The 20,364-nt window shown below is 38.0% G+C and overlaps 1 protein-coding gene and 1 long non-coding RNA gene across 2 annotated transcripts; one reads left to right on the top strand and one right to left on the bottom strand.

Moving 5' to 3' along the window:
• Positions 1-726: 726 nt before the first annotated feature.
• LOC122067176 (elongator complex protein 4-like) lies at positions 727-20,248 on the bottom strand. The gene is made up of 7 exons (XM_042631020.1): positions 19,886-20,248; positions 19,653-19,747; positions 2,714-2,792; positions 2,189-2,348; positions 2,009-2,100; positions 1,363-1,604; positions 727-1,275 (listed from the first exon to the last, which is right to left on the bottom strand). The coding sequence occupies exons 2-6, from the start codon at positions 19,733-19,735 to the stop codon at positions 1,437-1,439; spliced, it is 582 nt and encodes a 193-aa protein (XP_042486954.1). The 5' UTR covers positions 19,736-19,747; positions 19,886-20,248; the 3' UTR covers positions 727-1,275; positions 1,363-1,436.
• On the top strand, positions 15,828-18,603 carry LOC122067177. Its single transcript, XR_006136607.1, has 2 exons — positions 15,828-17,980; positions 18,323-18,603. It is a non-coding gene; the product is annotated as an uncharacterized LOC122067177 (long non-coding RNA).
• Positions 20,249-20,364: the final 116 nt, after the last annotated feature.

Here is a 20,364-nt window from a genome sequence, read left to right as displayed (position 1 = left end):
TTTGTTTGATCAAAATCAAATCAAACTGACCAATTGACACCCTTACAGCTCATAATTATATTTAGCCATGTAATTTAAATAGAAATTTTTTGTAGTCAAAGTTATATCGACTAAATTTTTACTGTAACAAATAAATTTAAACAGATGTCATTGTCATGAAGAAGTAATTTTATTATAAATAAACAAATCCTATTCTTATACATCACATTACTCTCTAAAGCTAGACAGAAGCACGAAGTTGTCTTCGTCCCTTCTCTGCTTCATTGTTCTTCTCCTTCTCTTCACTGAAGGTAAACAATCTTTCTTTTTAATATTCTTCAAAAGAGTTATGAAAATCGGAATTAGGGTTTGAACTGATCTAATTTTGAATTTTGTAATAGCACTACTCTTCAATCTTTTTTTTTTTTTTTTTTCTACTTTTGAAAAAACAGTTAACTAATCTATAAGTTTTTCTAAACCCAAAGATGGTACATCCACCATCCTAGGGTTCGTCAACTCCTAGTGGGCATCTCAGGCCCCGTGGCTGTAAGAAAACTCGATCTTTTTGCATTTTATCATCTTACATTGATTACGATATGAAAAAGTAAAATACTATTTTTAATTTTTTTAATTATTCTGATTCCCCCCCACGGCCCCACCCCTCTTTGCATCTAATATTCAATTCAGCAATTAGTCCAAATTAGATGACCAAGTTGTCATTTTATGTGAAGAGAGAGACAATTGTGCTACAGTATCCAACCCTAACTGCTCGTTTAGTATAAATAAATTTATCAGCTCATACTTCGTGTAGGATATTGCCTTTCCAACATTGTTCTCATATGACCTTCAATTATTAAAAGGGAGGGGATATAAAGCGATTTTTTTTTTTTTACTTTGACTTTGACTTAGATATCCTGTGGTTAAAAAAACAAACAAAAACCATCAAGTCATTACATCAAGGATAACATCTTCGTTTATAGCCCATTGGATCACTGTTATTAATCCAATGTACCAGTAGAAGTGAAGAAAACATGTTTACTGTTCAAGAAAAGGAAGAAAGGCATGTATGAGAATAATGAGGAGAAATCTTATTGAGATTTTCTATATCAATCAGTACTGGTTAAGTGCCAAGTAGTATAGCGTAGCAGATCTGTGGAGGCTCAATTTTGCTTGAGATAGTGTTTTACTTCCACTCTGCAAGCTTATAGGAGGTCTCCTTACCAGAGGTACTGTTCAAGGAATGATCACCTCAACCTTTCCCCAACTCAAAGATGTGTATATGTTCGGATGTCATCACTGTACAAACCATCAGAAAACTAATCAGGAAAAAACTCAATGCATGCATCTGAAAGGTCGGTTGCTAGCTCAAAGATATGGAGAAACCTTGCAGTAGGCACTGCCTATTTTGCACTTGAGTTCTGGCAACTGGTTATAATATATCCAGATGAAGTAAAGCACTAAAAATCAATGGATGCAGATTTGGAGGATCCAGAGCAACCAGCGGATGTGCCATATGAAATCCCACTTGAACCATCAACAGGGGCTTGATTTAGACGTTCTAAGACCAAAGACCTCCGCTTTTGTAGCTTCATTGAGAATGTGCAAGCTTCTAGAATTACAGGAACCTACACACCAGTTCACATTACACCAAGGAGAGTAGAAATTCAGCAAGTAAGATGAAGCCAAAAAATATATATCCTGGCAAATTTCATAGGTAAAAGTTTTGCCTTTGGCCTAGTTTAGTCCAATCCCATGCAACAACTGCAGGCTAAGATATGACGGGTGAAAGGATGACTTATATAATCTAGCTAGCACCCAGCCAACTCAAACTTTACCATGAATCTTATTCAATTAAAAGGAAGGAAAAATAGATAGATTAGCAAAATGAAGCATATTACAGAACTGAGTAGTTCAATAGGTGGTCACAACTCAAAACCGCTGCGACCTTCAGGTTAGAGGTTGACCCGAGCTTATCAAACTGAAGAGGGCCAAAAAAACATTGTTTTTATCCCTTTTTTTTCTTGAGTACCTGTGAATTAATCTGAGCCACTTTATTGACATGGAGAAGCCCAACCATGTCCTGGTAACCTGTAAGGAGTTTTGCCATTTCCTTGTCCTCATCTGATTGGAAAAGTTTCAGTCATGGGTAAGCTGTGAGAAATTTTTCAAGGGCATCAATAACAAGTATTAATGAAGGGTAACAACATACCAGGTATTGCTCTGACTGAGAGCAAAGTGTCTGCCATATGCTGCCATCTCTTAGCAAAAGATGGTGAAAGAAGTGAAGGGGGAAATGTAATCAAAGCAACTGCATTTGAAGATCGTACCATGCTTTTAAGACATCTAATAAAGGAAATCATATCCCATTCCTACAACAATAACACATTGGTACAAACAATGAATGGGCAATGCTCCTGAATATTGGAATAAAAAGGGGGCAGGGGGGAGTGACCCAAGGTCCCAAAAGATTATTCCAAGAAAATACACTTGTTATTAGAATCTCTCTCTCTCTCTCTCTCTCTCTCTCCCTCTCTCTCTCTCTCTCTCTCTCTTCAAAACAATAGAGAACTCAATGTTTACAGAATTTCTTGCCTCTTAGGAGGCATGTGAAAAATCTTGACTCATATGAGAAACTTAATATAAATTCTGAAGCAAAATTAAACAAAGAAGAACACGCAAAATTGAAGTTCAGGCGAATATGAATGTGATCAAAAAAGTATGCAAGGAAACTCACCATTTCAGCATAGCCACATTGTGGAGGACAGAGAGATTGCATGGCAATACGACCAGCACATCTAGGGCCTGCATCATTTCTGAAAACAAAACAATATGAATATAATAAACAATAGTGATAGTAATTTTAATCCAGAGAAAATTGAACGAAATTATTTGAATAGATTGGATTAATTCCTAGAACCAAACAGATCATTTTAAGGATTTTTAATGAATTTGTAATTAATTTACCATAAAAATGGACTAAATTTACAAAAGAGATGGCTAAAAGTGATCTGATTATCCTAGAGCAAGCTAGATTAATTCATTTCATCAATAGACAAATGAGTCAAAGGAATTGACTTTTCAGCACTCTGTATTATATTATCATTTTTTACTTCCAACATTGATTTTGTGTGTGTGTGTGTGTGTGTGTGTGTGTGTGTGTGTGTGTGTGTGTGTGTGTGTGTGTGTGTGAGAGAGAGAGAGAGAGAGAGAGAGAGCTTATTTCTACTCGAATATGCCAGGAAAATAGTGGTGAGCAAAAGGGACAATGTAACACCATAAGAATGGAACAAATCTCTCAAGGTGTTCTCCTGACAAAGAACAAGTTAGTGTGATTGAAAGAATGATATTCTGAATGTTTTGAGCAGTCAACAGTGATATAAACCACCAATAATTAAAACTAGAGGCTATTAAAAGGAAGTTGGTTCTTGGATTCTGAAGTGCCACATTGTGCACATTCTCAGGGTGGAACATCTTCGGCAGTAGAATTCAAGTTATTTGACCATGTATGATTTAAACAAATCATACCACTTCCATAAAGTGATCACAAATTATTTCCTGCTTTCCATGATTATCTGCATGTAGTTTCACATGATTAGATAAATATTTAGATATTAAACCACAAGCTTATGAACAAACCTGGCAAATTTAGCTAAAAAGGAAGAACAACAATCCTGAAAAGCATTGATATTTGTACAGTCTTCAAGGCTAACACAATCAATGTGCCCTCCGCTGAGTTATCGCCGTTCCAGAGGTTTCCCCAAATCAAAGTCATTGCAGTACTCCTGCCTAGTCTCTGCAGTACCATATGATGCAGATATGGCTGCCCTTTCTTGGTTGGATCAGCATGACCGGCTTTGGAAGCCAAGAGCCAAGAAGAACCGGTCCAGCCCAGGGTTTTGGTCCAACAAGGGTTGGAAATAAAATTAGTAGTTTACTTAGTATTTTATTTCATGCTTTTAGTTTCTAGACTTGAACGTAAGAGTAGGATTTATTTTCTTGCTTTGGTTTCCTTTTATAGTTGTTTCCTAGTTTAGGCTAGTTTCCATTCAAGTTACGTTTCTAATTTCATGTTCCTATTTTCCTATATATTAGTTGTAATCGATTGAAGTTTTGGAGAGCAATTTGATTATTGAATGAATGTGTGAGTGTGATCCTCCTTTTCCCCATCTCTACTCTAATTTCCCCTCCCTTCCCTAAGGGTTCTCTATCAACTTGGTATCAGAGCCGAAGGATCCTATTCCTTCCCCATCTTTCTTCTTCCCTTCCCATTCTCTGTGTCTGATTCCACCGATACTGAGAACACAGAAAAAAAAAAAAAAAAAAGAGTCGAGGTCGAAGTCGGAGAAGCAGCAGATAGCAGGAAAAAAAAAACCCCAAACCCTCCCTGCCCTCGGCCTTCTCTGTCCCTTCCGACAGCAGCCGTCGCCTCCTCTCTGTGTCCGACGGCAAAGAAAAAAGAGAAAAAGAATCGAGAAGAAAGAAAAATCGAGAAGAGAGAGAGATAGAAGCTAGAAGAAGAAAGAAGAAGACGAAGAAGAAGAGAGAGAGCAAAGAACACACCTGGTTCGGAGCCTTCTTGATTGATTCAAACTCCATTCCCAAATCTGGTTTGAAGTCCTCCCTGGTCACACTCTTCGTTGGGAGTCCATTTCCCGCCTCAAGTTTCCTAAGGATCCACCGCTGGTTGTCGAACTTCCCCAAGCTTCCGCCATTTTCTCCTTCGGTTTTCTCTGGTTTCGACTCTAAGAAGGAAGAAAACTCCCTTTCCTCTGTCACTATTTTGAATTTCTAAAACCCACCCCCACGATTCCCCTTTTGTTCCTTTTTTTTTTATTTATCTTTTATTTCCTAAAATACCCCTTCCTTTCTCCTTTATTCCCCTTTTGTCCCATATATTTTTATTTCCAAATCAAACCCCTATCCCACACGTGACTGACATACCTTTTTGTGGTTTAATTTGAACTTCCAAAGAAAAAAAATATTTTACTATTCTGTCCCTACCCTTTAAGCTTCCAGTTATTTACTATTCTACCATTATTCTTTGAGTGCTATTTTGTTACTCATCACCATGGTAGCCAATAGTGAAGTTGTTCAACAGCTGAATTCCTATAAAGGAGAAACTGATGCAAAATTTGATGCTCTCACTAATATGGTCACGTCCCTAAAGACAATGGTGGAATCTATGCAAGTTTCTATTGATCGTTTGGTGGCCGCAGATAAAGAAAAGAGTCTCATTCAGTCTGGAGATTCTTCCAATACCACTCCACAGGATCTGCCAGTAACACCACCACATCATACACCACCACCACCACCTCCACCACCATATGGGACTAGGAGACATGATGATGGAGCAGAAAGAGCAACAAAACTGGATGTCCTTGATTTTTATGGAGACAATAATCCAGAATTGTACCTTGACTGGATTCACAGTTTAGATACATTCTTCAGATGGTACGGGTTGACTGAGGCTCGAAAGATCCTATTTGCAGAGGCCAAACTGAAAGACACGGCTCGAGTCTGGTGGATCAAGCAACAACAACAGAACCGAACCCGAGGCATTGGTTTGGTCAATACTTGGGCTGAAATGTATGAAGTCATGAATCGACGATTCTTGCCTTCTGATTACAAGCAACGCATGCATCTCAGATTTGCACAGTTGAAACAAGAGAATTTGACCGTTAAGGAGTATGTTGCTAGATTTTATTATTTAGCCACTCGTTCTGACTTTGAGTGGGATGAAGAAGTCTTAGTGACCCAATTTCGCAATGGTTTGCACCCTCAACTTAGTGCTGCCCTTGCATCTAGTCGACTACCTACAATGAAAGACGCCGTACAAGTAGCATATCAGGTTAAGGAAAGTCTGAAACGCCCATACAACCGGAGAAATTTTGCAGATACTTTTTCTCGAGGTACTAGTTCCGTTTGGCAACAGTCTCCTACCCAAGAGAGGTCATCTAGCAAGCCACAGCCAAGTGCTACATCTATGGCTTCTTCACGACCTAGTCGGCCGTATTCTCCACCTCGACATGTTTCTGAAATGTCATCTTCACGGCCTACTCGCCCATATTCACCCCCTAGGCGTGGTTCAGATAAATCTTCTGATTCTTCAAAATTTACAGTTCGGTGCTACTCATGCCATGGATTTGGACATATCAGTGCCCAATGTCCCAGCCGTTTGGTTGCTTTTATTGATAAGGATTCTTCTATACCATATATTCCCGAAGAGCAACTTGGTTTTGACACAGTTGATTTAAGAGAAAAGCGTGCAACAGGTGAAGTCAATGACACTCTCAGTGACGATGACCAACATCCTTTTTATGTCATTCGTCATGTGTTGACCACTCAAAAGGCCACTGAAAATGAAGATTGGCGCCGCAGTAGTATTTTTCAAACTCGTGTGAAGTGCAATGATCAGTTGCTAACCTTGGTCATTGATGGAGGCAGTTGCACTAATGTTGTCTCTGAAGACGCTGTTCGTAAGCTAGGATTGAATACAGAACCACATCCTAATCCTTACAAGGTTGCTTGGGTGAACAACACTAATCTCAAAATCACAGATAAGTGCTTGGTCACATATTCTATTGGTGGATTTAAGGATACAGTCCAATGTGATGTCCTCCCTCTAAAAGTGTGCCATATCCTTCTTGGTCGACCTTTGTTGTTTGATAAGAAAGTACAGCATTGTGGCTATGCCAATACCTATGCCTTCAAGCATGCCAACAAGACTATGAAGTTTCATCCTGCCAAAGATCTCCCTGAAATTAAGCTCAAGAAGATGGTGGGATCGTTCCTCATTTAGCGTATTCTTTCAGACGGTCTCCTCGGTCCTTTCCCTAACTCGACGGAGTCGAGTTCTTTCCAGAGGAGGAGAGTTGATGCAGATATGGCTGCCCTTTCTTGGTTGGACCAGCATGACCGGCTTTGGAAGCCAAGAGCCAAGAAGAACCGGTCCAGCCCAGGGTTTTGGTCCAACAAGGGTTGGAAATAAAATTAGTAGTTTACTTAGTATTTTATTTCATGCTTTTAGTTTCCAGACTTGAACGTAGGAGTAGGATTTATTTCCTTGCTTTGGTTTCCTTTTATAGTTGTTTCCTAGTTTAGGCTAGTTTCCATTCCAGTTACGTTTCTAATTTCATGTTCCTATTTTCCTATATATTAGTTGTAATCGATTGAAGTTTTGGAGAGCAATTTGATTATTGAATGAATGTGTGAGTGTGATCCTCCTTTTCCCCATCTCTACTCTGATTTCTCCTCCCTTCCCTAAGGGTTCTCTATCACCATAATTTATTAGCATTTTCTGTCCTAAAGCATCAATGCATTAATATTTCATAACTTATAACATCCTCTTGGAATTTAGAGAACACATAATAGTTTGCTTAATTACATCAAGAACAAGAATACAGCATCTTAAACAGTAGGGTTGATATTGTGCATGGAAAAGATAAGAAGATAACATAGTTGTCCATATCCATCAAGTCCATAGAAACGAAAATATATAGTTACTCCCAGTTATAGGTTCGGAACTTGAAAAGCGATTGCTCTACTTTTTCTGCATTGAAATGAAAGAAGCATTTTTAAGAACAGGCCATAAATCTACATTTGATCCTCTAAGAAGCTGAGCATAATGAATTTGAGAGGGCAGAAGAGAAGCAAGGCAGCTGATGATGATGAGCCTCTTTGTAGATGAAGCTTTTTCTTCCATTATCTATTACAAACGGGAAAGGACCAAGATTAATATTTATTTATAACATAACAATTACCAAAATCAATTTTCTTCTGACTAAAACTAAGGAATAGCAGAAATACGCTCGCAATACCATCGGCCTGATTCCTCAGACTCAACTCAACTAAGCCTTTTTCCCAATAAAATGGTGTTGGCTACATGAATATTGTTCCACCATTCAACTCTATTTAAGGTCATGTTAGTCCTCAAGCCTAGGCTATTCATACCTTTTCTCCCTACTTCCCAAGTACCTTTGGTCTTTTGATCTCTCTAATTTATAACATATTACTTCTCCTTACCGTTGCACTAAGAAATCCTCTGCTGCAATGTCCATACAACATTAAATGACAACCCTTGACCAAGCCTGATCCTTCTAACTGCTTCAGGGAAAAACTTTGTCCAGGGTGGGGGGTTTGGGGGGGGGGGGGGGGGAACTCTGTAATTGCTCAAGAGATGGCTGCCTTCTAAGCAATCCTTTACAGTTAATAATGCCACTACGTCTCACTTTATCATTCTCTTTTGAAAAAATTGAAGGGAAAATGTTAGATCAAACACCAAGAAATACGAAAAATAAATAGACAAAAGATCTGCATGACACAGAGATTAACGAGGTTCACACACTAGTGTGGTGTGCTACGTCCTCGGGCGAAGAAGAAGATGTTTCACTCTGCAGAAGAGATATTACACCCAAACAGCAGCAAGAAAACTCGCCCTGAAACCCTAGCTCGATAAACCCCCAAAATACAATGGCATTCTCAACAAGACAACAGTACATTATATATACTCCAAGTAGCGAGTCGACCCATCGGGTCGCAGTCGATCCAGTCGAACCCCTCTGCTTCCATCACATATCTCAAAAAACTTCCCGTTCGGGTCGCCACCAAAATGTCGGAGCGGGTCAATCTTCAAAACGAGTCAAGAATTCAAGAAAAACTTAACAGAAAATATAAATTTAATTTCTTTATAGGGAAACCAACTTTATTGATTTCAATGGTTATCAAAACAAAAATCTAATGAAAAATAGAGATGCTAAGAAGACATTCACATTCTACTCCTCCGACTGCTTCAAAGATAGTTGAGTTCTAATCAAACCTTGCTGGAGTAACTTAATGTCACAAGGTCTCAGACCCTGTAAATTTTGACGATATCCATCTCATTGTTATCAAGTAACAGAAACTGAGACCCACTTCCTAAAGGAAAACTCATACGACTTGGTGAGTAAAAAGCTTCACTTAGTCTCAAGTAAATATGATTCCTTTTATGAAAGAGACAAACTATAACCCCTAGGAGGATGACTTTCACCATCCCATGTATGAAAAGAAGACAATTCTACTTCAGTTCTGAGTTTAGACTAAAAGTTGAAAAGGCTACAAAGTTGTAAGCTTCTCTATATCCTTTTGGTGCCATTAAGGCACCAAAAGGATGACATTCTCGTCCTCCGGTGGTCATGCTAGCCCAGCTCAAAATATTCGTCTGTCACATTACACACTTAGATCCAAAGCCTTCCATCAGGGGGCAGTAATTTCTACACAAGAAAAATCTACCATCTACCAAGATAAGGCAAGGCATTTCATTAGTAGAGCACTAGAGCCAACTATGTGAAGTCAGGGAACTTCAAAGACCTCCTGAATGATTTTGAACCAAGATTGAACAAACATGCCAGATGTCACTCCATGGCTTACACTTTGCAGAGAGACTAATAAATTGTTAAGATGGCAAATGAATTCCTGGGAAATAATTATTGGTCTCAGCAGACATTAATTTTCCATATCTTAGAGCCATGTGATAAATTAATTGGCCAGAAAGTCTAAAAATGTCAAAGCGCAGTTGAAGTAATGGAGATAGTTCAAAAAGGAAAGCACTAATCTCAGTGACTGACCTTGACCAATCACATCAGAGAAACTTCCATTTATTTTAACTCCTAATACAGGGTTTTGAATGTCCAATATCCCATGTGCAAAGCAGCACTCTTTATAAAAATCCTAGGGAGGTTAATCTTAAAGATCTAGGGGGGGTCAAAGAAGTCCAAGAAAGAGCTGAGGAATTACTTGCCAGGACTCAAGTGCTTCGTAAGGATGCGTCAAGATGCATCAAGAAAGAAGTCAATAATGCACCTTCCTCTCTTCAAGTTTGCAAAAGCCCTTAAGTCATTACCTTAGCCTGTGATTGCATCCATCAGTTCAGCAGGAAAAGTGGATCCAAAAGTGAATCCTCAACAATGACACTTATATCAGCACCCTCAAACCCAATATAGTGAAGAAAATATTAAACATTATTCACAGTGCAGATAAACAGAAAGTAATTCAAACCATCGCAAATAAATCCTCCTTTCCTATTCTCTCAGCTCTCCATCGTAAAACCCTAAATAGACTAGTTTTAGCCTAATACGAAGTAAAAGGGGGAAAAGTATATAAGAACTAACCTCTGTGACCCTCAGAACTCTGTTGATTCTCCCCAAAGTACTTCTTATACTGCCAAGCAAATCCTTAACCCCTTCTGCAACTCGATGAAATTAACCATTAGAACCCTACATACTACGTTCATCAATAACTAGTAATGGAGGAGGACAAACTTGAAAATAAGACAAGAGGAAATAACAAACCTGTTCTGGCTCACGATCAATAACCTTGTCGTCCTTCGTCAAAATAGGACTTGGCAAAGTCCCCAGAAAAGCCCTTGGGTCTGTTGCCGGACTCGCATAGAGAAGGGGTTGCTCGTGAACTAGTCCCTGAGACATGAAATTCCTTAACAGTAGCAGATGGTGAGGTGCTTCTACGCCTTCCATTACCATAATTAAGGTCCCAAGAGGGAACCCACCTCCTAAAATCTCTACAAAATTTGAGGTTGTAAGTTAAAACAATCAAATTCATTCAAAAAACAAAACTAACAGAAACGAAAAAATTAAGATGATAACCCTTCTCTCTCTTTCTATCTATCTATCTCTCTTTCTTCCTCTGTTATCTACTACTTTTCCCTTTCCGTCCATATTCTGAAGAAGAAGAAGAAGAAGAAGCTAAGAAGGTTATGTATGGAGGATTACTGTCAAGGTTTGGTATTCCGAAGGAGATGAAAGTAGCACCGTTCAGTCCTTGCTTGAGACCTGGTGTCTGAGCGAGTTGTGCACCCATTAGGTTGCGAGAGAAGCTGCTCGTCTTACTCTTCGTGGCGGCCATGCCTAACCAAGGATCTCTCTCTCTCTCTCTCTCTCTCTCTCTCTTTACTGCAGAAGAGAGTTCGAACTTGTGGGACTTCCTTTTCTTACTAAAATGGCATTTCGAAAAAGAAAAAACAAAGTACAGTAGAACATAAACTATTTATCGTTTTAACGTAAATTGTATCATTTACAATCGATTAATGGTGAAAGGGCTGCCCGGCTGCGTGGCGTACAATAGGTAGGATGAAGTTGGTCCAACAAGGGCCGGTCGCGTCGGCCGAGCTAGGGGTGTCAATTGGCCGGGGCGGGCCTATACTATTGGACCATGATTCGATCGGTCTCATGTCAAGTTCGGGCAGGTTTCGGGCTTTAACCGATCTTCTCTCAATCGGGTTATAATCGAGCCTTAAACAGGATAATGTACCAATAAAACCTAAAATTTTTAAACAGTCTTTAATTGTCTTAGATTTAAGATACTTTAATATTTTTTTATTAAATCATTAACAATTTAGAAAATATATTACACTTAATTAGATTCAATAATTGATAAAATATATATATATATATATATCAATATATACTCTATTTTATCTCAAATAAATCAAAATATACATATAAATAATCGGGCTAAACGTGTCAGGCGGAGTCGTGCTTGTAAATGGGCTAGGCTGATCGGGCGCCCATCGAACTTATTTGTTACACTTACACCTTATACTACCTGTTTATAAACGGGTTTAATAATCTATGCAAACAAAGTCAGTCATTAAACGGTCGACTTGATCGATCTAACCGGTGCGGACTTGGGATTGACATCCCTATGCCTAGTGGTTGAGTTGTATGAGCATGCCACGTAATTCTCATAAAAACAATCAACATGCTAGTTGAGGGAAGCGCATTTGGTGTGGTGGTGATTGTCAGAGTAGTAGAGCGTTGGCCTAAGTCCTAGCGAGAGATCGCTTTTTCACTCATAGTGTAGAGCCAGGTCGAGTCAAGCCTAATCTTATGCTTCAGGGCATTGAGACAACAAAAATAGGGTCATCAATGTCATAAAGGCCAAATCATCCTAATTTGACCCACTAAGAATCAATCAAGGCTGAGCCGGGTTGCATTGACTCTAATAGGGCTGAGTTGGACTAAGGTTTTCTAAAAACCTGACCAGCCTAGCCCTGATGCCCCCCAGGCAACAGATCATAACTAAACTATCCAATCTATATAGGGAACTTCGGGTGTCACCTCCATTTACTATAATTTTATATGGTAATTCCAACCCAAGTTACCATTTATTAGGATTATCCAATGATACTATCGGGTCTTTTAGTGGCATTATGTTTGCAAAAAATGTTTCGAGGAACAGGTTTAGCAAACACCAAAAAATCCGTTTTTGTTTCTGGAAAAGTGAAAAGTCGTTTCTGCTGTTTTTAGACAGCATAAAGGTTATCAAACGGTGCCTTATAATTGGACTAAGTTTTCTAAAAACTTGATCAGCCTAGCCCTGATGCCCCCAGGCAACAGATCATAACTAAAAGAGTAATTTACAACGCCCCACCCTAGAGAATGTCATTATTATAAAAACACCCCCTCTGTTTAACCAAATTAGACTCATACCCCCTATCATCATTCACTGTTAAGGAATATACCTTACATGTTGATGTCAGCCACTGTATTTTATTTTAAATACCAAAATGTCTTTACTAAATGTGAAGTACCTAAAATATCCATGTAATAGTCTCATCCCCAAATCGATAGTTACTATACCCTGACCTCAAATCGAGACCTAATTTACCTTTTTGGACCACCGACGATCGTTCAGAGCACAGGAGATCACAGCCGGCGGCTCATTTTACCTACCTTTTCTTCTACATTTAACTTTCCTGCCACTGGGTCACATTCCAATATACAATGAGCTAGCCGCACAACTGGCCGGTCGGGATTCAATACTCTCCCCTTCCATAGGGAAATCAAATTACTTTACCAGATTTGGAAGCATCAAAATTCAATCTTTTCCTTCATTTTCACTGGCAAAGCATAAAATTTCAAATTTTTTTTTCTCCTCTCAAAAAGCATAAAGAAATATTTAAATCAATAGTTGAGATAAGTATGGCAGAAGGAAAGAATGTAGGACGAAATTCCTACTATATAATAACAATAGGATCTTGCAATACATTCAGGGAATCACAAATTAAACCATAATGGTAGATACATACCGTTCGCCATTGTCTGTGAAGAATTCACCACCATTATATCCTTCCTACAACCCTAAGTGTGAACGCAATGGATTCTCTAGGTTTCTCCCACTAGCTCCCCTTAATGCTCTCTTAATGATAGCTCCAATAATGAGAGTGATGTTAGGGTAGAAGGAGGACCTAGAGTCCTATTTAATAGAGTTTGTGCACTCTCCCATTAAGGTGTGCCAAATAGGGTAGGACTATTTTTCCTAATTAGACGAGGAGTGGGTTTCCTATTTGGAATCCAATACTAAGAGATTGGTATCAATCAATTTCCTAATTGGTATATGGGATAATAATAAATAATATTCTAGAGAATATTCCTACAGAGAAGCCTATTGATGAAGTGAGGACAGGGATGTACCGCCAACTCTTCCACCTAGAACAAGTCATCAGTGGCAAGGAAGATGATGCTAACAACTTTGCCCGTGGCCACTATACCATTGGGAAAGAAATCGTCGACCTCTGCTTGGATAGGATCTATAAGCTCGTGGATAACTGTACTTGTCTCCAAGGTTTCCTAGATTTTAACGTTGTTGGTGGAGGCACTGGATCTAGTATGGGATCGCTTCTCTTAGAGCATCTGTCTGTCGATTATGGAAAGAAGTCAAAGCTTGGTTTCACCATCAATAATGATGAACCATAAACCAGAACTATGTCTGAAAACCCTAACAGAGTCCAACGTCTGAACTAAGTTTCAACATCTGCTACTATTATCTAAGTTATTTCTTATCAGTGGGTGCTCTGAACGATCGCCGATGATCCAAATCTACCGATGTAATCCGAAGCCCGTGATGCCAGATCCAGATAGTAGAGAGTCAAGTCAGTGGGAGTGAAGAAGGATAAGGAATCTCCACTGCCACCATCGTCTTCGTCGTCTCTAGGGGTGTCAATTGGATGGTTCGGTTTGGTTTCGGTCGTGTTGAATTAGTTTCGGTCTAGGAATGAGGGAGACCAAAACCAATCCATTAAGGAACTTCGATTTTCGGCTAGTTTCGATTTCCGTCCAATTTGGTTTCAGTTTATTTCGATTTTTCAATATCGGATTAATATCGGTTTAGATCAGTTTATTATTGGGCTTGAACCATAATGAAATCTTACATTTATAACTTATAATGACAAAATTTGATGGGGGAAAAAAAAAAACACTGTAAATTTATGATTAAATCATGGTTTATCATTGTATGAGAAAGATAAGTAATATTGAAACCAATGGAGAACAAATTACCAAGAAGATAACTAATATTGAAATCACAAAATGCACCCTATCATCCAATTATTCATTTAATTAACTAACTAGTTTTCTATAGTGAACAAGGAAATCAATGGAAGCATTATTACAATTTACAAATCAATTTTTCTATTTATAACCTAATATTCAATGATTTGTAACAATTCCTCTTACAAAAAATATTTTTCTCACTAATATTGTAAAAAATGGATAGTCAATTCACTAATTTTTTAATCTCATAATCATTTATTTTTTTATCGGTTTCATTCGGTTTGGTTTTGGTTTGGTTATTGGTCGGTTCGATTTGGATCGATTTTCAGCCGGTCCCAACATACCTCAATCCAAAACCAATCCAATAAGGATCGGTTTGGTTTGGTTCGGGTTTTATTGGTCGGTTTCAATCGGTTTTATCGGTTCGGGCTAGGATTTGACACCCCTAATCATCTTCGTTGTCGCCATCGGGTTACAACATGGGTTTCAGTGAATACGGAGGGTATAACGGTCATTTTAACTATTCATTTAACAGTGACTGACAGTAGGGGGTTTAAGTCTAATTTGGTAAAATAGAGAGGGTGTTCTTATAATAGTGGCATTCTCTAGGGGGAGGCACTGTAAATTTCCCTAACTAAAATATCCGATCTATATTGGGAAATTTGGGTGTCACCTCCATTTACTATAATTGTATATGGTAATTCCAACCCAAGTTACCATTTATTAGGACTATCCGATGATACTATCGGGTTTTTTAGTAGCATTATGTTTGCAAAAAACGTTTTGAGAACCAGGTTTATCAAACACAAAAAAATCTGTTTTTGTTTACCAAAAAATGAAAAAGCCGTTTCTGTTGTTTCTAGACACAGTAACAGCAGAAACTTTATCAAACGGTGCCTTAGAGTTGGACTAAGGTTTTCTAAAAACCCGACCAGCCTAGCCCTGATGCCCCCCAAGCAGCAGATCATAACTAAACTATCCAATATATATAGGGAACTTTGGGTGTCACCTCCATTATTTTTTTTTTCGATTACCAAAAAGGAAAAAAAATAAAATTTACAGTAAAAGAGTACTACTCTATCCCTTATCCAAGTTACAGAAGGTCTTTAAATACAACATAAGAACGATAGAACCCCTATATTTATATATAAACTTAATATGCCCAAACGTCGCATAAAGATCCCAAAAGAACCCAATACTATAGAGAGGCCAGCTACTGTCAGAGGGCGTCGGAATAAGCTGAAGTAATGCCTTGGAGGAAAACCAAACTTCAAAAATAGTCTAACCCTTAGCACCTACCATCTTCAAACCATACAAAATTCCTTCGACCTCTATGTTCTCCAAGGAAGAAAATAGAGAAGGTCGTTGGGCAAGAAACTAAAATCTACCTTGCAAGAGAACACCACATATCCAAAAAGAGTCTGATCTCAAACAATTAGTAAATCCAAGATATACTAATATATTAGAAGGCAAAACAGGTAGAGAGAAATCCCTGCTCAAGACGATCTCTGAATTATATGTAACAAAGGAAGAAAGATTGAAGAAGTTAGTATCCATGCTTAATTGTAGTTCAACAAGCCATCGGGAAATATGCCGTACAAGCACGGTAGGATTCGGATTTAAATGTTGAACCACTACTTCATTTTTGTGGACCCAGATAAAATAAGCCACAACAGCCACCATACAAAAGAAGCGACATTTCTCTTGATGTAAGAAGAAAGAATTAAAAAAGAAAACCCTGACAAAATCAGTCACAGATGAAATATGTAATCTATTAAAATATAAGCCGATCGGACAAATAGCCTAAATCCTTGCAGTGAAGTCACATTCAAGGAAGAGGTGGGGAATAGATTCAGTATTAGTATCACAAAACGCACATGAGACATCTAGATTCATCCATTTACTCAACTGTTCCCGAAAAGGAACACCATTAAGCAACAATCGCCAGAAAAAAAATTGTAAATTTTGGGTGCAAATTCAATTTCCAGAAAAATTCCACCAATGTGAAGGAAGAGAAAGGTATGAGTTAGGGGTAGAACCCCGAAAAGGACCAACGGGTTGAGCAAGAAGAAATCGAGATGCATGCTTTGTAGAAAAAATACCAATGGAGGAAGTGCGACATTTCCACTCATCGGGGACGAGAGGAGATTGGTATTCTACAAATATGGGAACACACATTGGGAGGGACAAGGTTGAGTAAAACATGAGTATTCCAGCAGCCATCTCGAATAAAGTCGCTGACTCGAAAAAAGGAGTGAGAAGAAGAGGAAGAGCCCGATACCAAAAATTCCAAGAGGGTAGGAACCAAGGATCAACCCAAAAGAAAGTGGAAGAACCAGATCCAATCGACACATAAACCATATGCTTAAGAAGAGGTAATATGGAAACAAGACTTTTCCAGATCCAAGACCCCTTCTTGGTAGAGATGGATGAGTCAACGAGAGAATTCTTAAGGAAGAATCGCGTCTTAAGGATTGACGCCCATAGAGAATTAGATTTAGTAAGTAATCTCCAACCCAATTTTAGGTGAAGGGCTTGATTACGTGTTTTGGCATTTCTAATGCCAAGGCCGCCCCGCTGCCAAGGGGAACAAATCCGATGCCACGAGATAAGATGAGCTCTTCGTTTGGAACTTTCAAGATTGCCAAAAAAATGCCCATTCCAAAAGCGGGCACAGATAGAGTCAATCTGACGACAAATACTGAGCGAGAGGTCAAAACAAGACATCCAAAAAGATGGAATCGAATATAGGAGCGATTGAACTAACACTTTCCCACCAACATAGGAAAGAAGATAAGATTTCCAAATTGATAATTTCTTATCCATCCGATCAATAATGTGTTTAAAGGTCCTTACACGAGAATCAGATCACCTCCATTTACTATAATTTTATATTGTAATTCCAACCCAAGTTACCATTTATTAGTCCTATCCAATTCAAGCAATTACGGCAAATCTGATTCTCCAAACCATTTTAGTTAATAAGAATTAATTCGATACAACATATTATAGGGTGTTAAATTTCAGTCAAGACAGATTCATATCGAACCGAACCAAAACAATTTTTTACCAATTCATATCGAACCAAATCAAAACGTCAGAAATGTTTTTCAGATGACTAGCAAACAGAGCCTTACTCATTCCCTTTGAGTGATATAGTTTATAATAATATATAATGAAACCAATAAAAAAAATAAAAAATCAGACCAAACCGGACCAAAGCTGAAACTTCCTTAACTATTTGGATTTTTATGAACTCAGAAACAAATCGAAATCAATTTAATTTGATCAAAACCGAACTGAACTGACCAATTGACACCATTAAAATTTACAGCTCATAATTATATTTAGCCATGTAATTTAAATAGAAATTTGTTGTATTCAAAGTTATATCGACTAAATTTACGGTGTAATAAATAAATTTAAACAGTTGTCGTTGTCATGCAAGAATGTATAGTTGTCATTGTCATGCAAGAATGTATAAATGAATTTACATATGTAAAGGGTTTAGTTTTATCATAAACTCTTACCAAAAAAAAGAACTAATTTTAATATAAATAACTAACAAGCAAATCCTATTCTCATACATGACATTACTCTCTAAAGACTAGACAGAAGAATGAAGTTGTCTTCGTTCCTTCTCAGCTTGATTGTTCTTCTCCTTCTCTTCACTGAAGGTAAACATTCTCTCTTTTTAATGTTCTCCAATAGAGTTGTGAAAATCGGAATTAGAGTTTATTCGATCTAATTTTGAATTTTGTAGCAATACTACTCTTCAATCTTTTTTTCTTTTCTACTTTTTAAAAAACAGTTTACTAGTCTTCAATCTTTTTTTTTTTTTTTCTTTTTTTATAAATTTAAAAAAAAAAATTTAAACCCGAAGATGGTACATCCACCATCCTAGGGTTCATAAACCCCTAGTGGGCATCTCAGGCCCCATTGGCTGTAGGAAAAACTCAATCTTTTTTTTCTTTTTTCTTTTTTGCATATTATCATCTTATATCGATTACAATATGCAGGTATGTTTCAGGAAGCATGGATTGCGATGTATCGGGTTGCTATAGGGCAATACAATTTTCGGATGCACTAATTCAAAGTGCTCCGACCGTTGCAGGCACATGAATTACAGCAAAATTATGACTGGGTATTGTGAGAGTGATTTCTGCCATTGCAACTGTTGCCCTAAGTCACAATTCAAATCTCGTAAAGTCATGGAGGATCCAAATATTTGAAGTTTATGCTTATTGTAATCTCTTTTTCACCCTAAAGTATATGAATATAATTTTATCAGTTTGATATCGGGTTCCGACTGCGATTTAGTTTTCGACCAGTGTTAAGAACATGCCACAGCTACATTTGATCCTCTAAGAAGCTGAGCATAATGAATTTGTGAGGTGGAAAAAGACGCAAGAGAGCTGATGATGATGAGTTCCATTGCTGATGAAAAATGTTCTTTTATTATCTATTCCAGTTCTAGTCATCAAACCCCATTTCTGCACAGGTTGCTGTAACCTTCAACTAAGACCTTTAGAAATCTTCCAAATCAGAACCTTATGCTCTGATACCATGTAATAACATCGAAACTACGGAGAACCAGTAGAGAGAGAGAGAGAGAGAGAGAGAGAGAGAGAGAGAGAGGAAATAAACTAATGACTATCATAACCACAATAGAAAACTATATCTAGCTACATTAGGAAACTAGTTATAATAGGAAAGTCATCCCACAGTAACTTGAGACAAAGACTATAACTAAAGGAAAAGGATACCCTATGATATGGAGGTCTATGGGCACCCATAGACCCCCAACTGATATACAATCTGACAGACATCACCAGCAAAAAAACAGTAAAACACCATTACACATCTAGTGAAGAGCCCTGAAAACATATAAGAACAATAATTTAGATTATTGTATGCCTTTTGAAGTGGTTATTAAGGACTGCCTTAAAAGATAACAATGGAAAACAGTTTCCATACACATTCCTAAGGTGCCTTATGTTTTACAAGAAATGCAATACTTTAGTAAAAATTCACAAACATATTGATTGATTGATACTCAGACATCCACAAAATTCATCCACCAAGCGTAAAGCTGTTGCATCATTAAATGAATCTACAAATCCATTCAGGGCTTTATAAGTACTGATTGCATATAGAAAGTCATATAGGAAAAAAAAATTAGACCACAACTTGACCACATCCTGCAAGCAAAGACTGTAGTTTGAATTTTGATCTGTAGAATTTCTGAGGTGAACGAGTAATCAGCAGTTAAATGAAACCATCCACCGACAACTAAGAAACAGAACACTTCCAAGAAGCCACACATATATTAGAAGAATTCATGCCAACCTGGAATAAAAGGACAACTTCTGAAAAATATCACCCACAGGAAGAAGTTGCTTCACCACATCAGTACTTATATTGATAGGCATATTGGAGACTACCTGCAAACATGTCAACGTTGTAGCAGATCTACCAGCGGCTACAGTACTAGAAGCTTAAATAAAATAAAATAAAATACGAAGATAAGTTTGGAACCACTTATCCCTGGATGGGTTAGATGAGGCATCTGTTTGCTCAACTGAAAATGTTGATGAAACTAATATGCTCCTGAACTTGGATGATGACTATATGGCGGGTGCATTGAAGGATGTAGGTTGATCATCTATAAAAGTTGTTGGTGCTTCTGATGATATATATGGCTGCAATAATATTATAAAACAGGTGACCAGTTCATCTAGAATGTTTTCTCATGTTCTAGGGACACCAATCTCAGAAAATAATAATACATGCATGTAATACGAAGTCTAGAGGATAGAGGATCGACCACAAGAAGCATATTTCAACAGCATTTTTTTTTGGATGAATAAATACCCAAAGAGAAGAGAAAAAACAAGGGGAAAAAGGGGGGGAAGGGGAGGCTTAAGCCAACAAGGAGAAGCCAACCCCAAGGGGAACAAAGGAAAGCAACAAAACTAAAAAACAGTAACAACCATCAAGAGCCAAGATAAGGCCAACAGCAACCAAAGCCAAGGGGGGGGGTGGAGGGTCAAGAGGATGG

The sequence above is a fragment of the Macadamia integrifolia genome, unplaced genomic scaffold (assembly GCF_013358625.1).
Source record: "Macadamia integrifolia cultivar HAES 741 unplaced genomic scaffold, SCU_Mint_v3 scaffold275, whole genome shotgun sequence".
NCBI lineage: Eukaryota > Viridiplantae > Streptophyta > Magnoliopsida > Proteales > Proteaceae > Macadamia > Macadamia integrifolia.
Note: the sequence above shows the minus strand (reverse complement) of the source record. Positions and strands in the feature narration are given on the sequence as shown.

Bases quoted from the DNA above. Each gene is read 5' to 3' on its own strand.
- LOC122067176 (XM_042631020.1), bottom strand. From the start codon at position 19,735: ATGCCTATCAATATAAGTACTGATGTGGTGAAGCAACTTCTTCCTGTG. The intron at 2,101-2,188 runs GTATGTTGTTAC...TTTTCCAATCAG, and splicing joins CTCAGTCAGAGCAATACCTG to ATGAGGACAAGGAAATGGCA. The intron at 1,605-2,008 runs GTACTCAAGAAA...ACTGGTGTGTAG, and splicing joins TGGCTCAGATTAATTCACAG to GTTCCTGTAATTCTAGAAGC.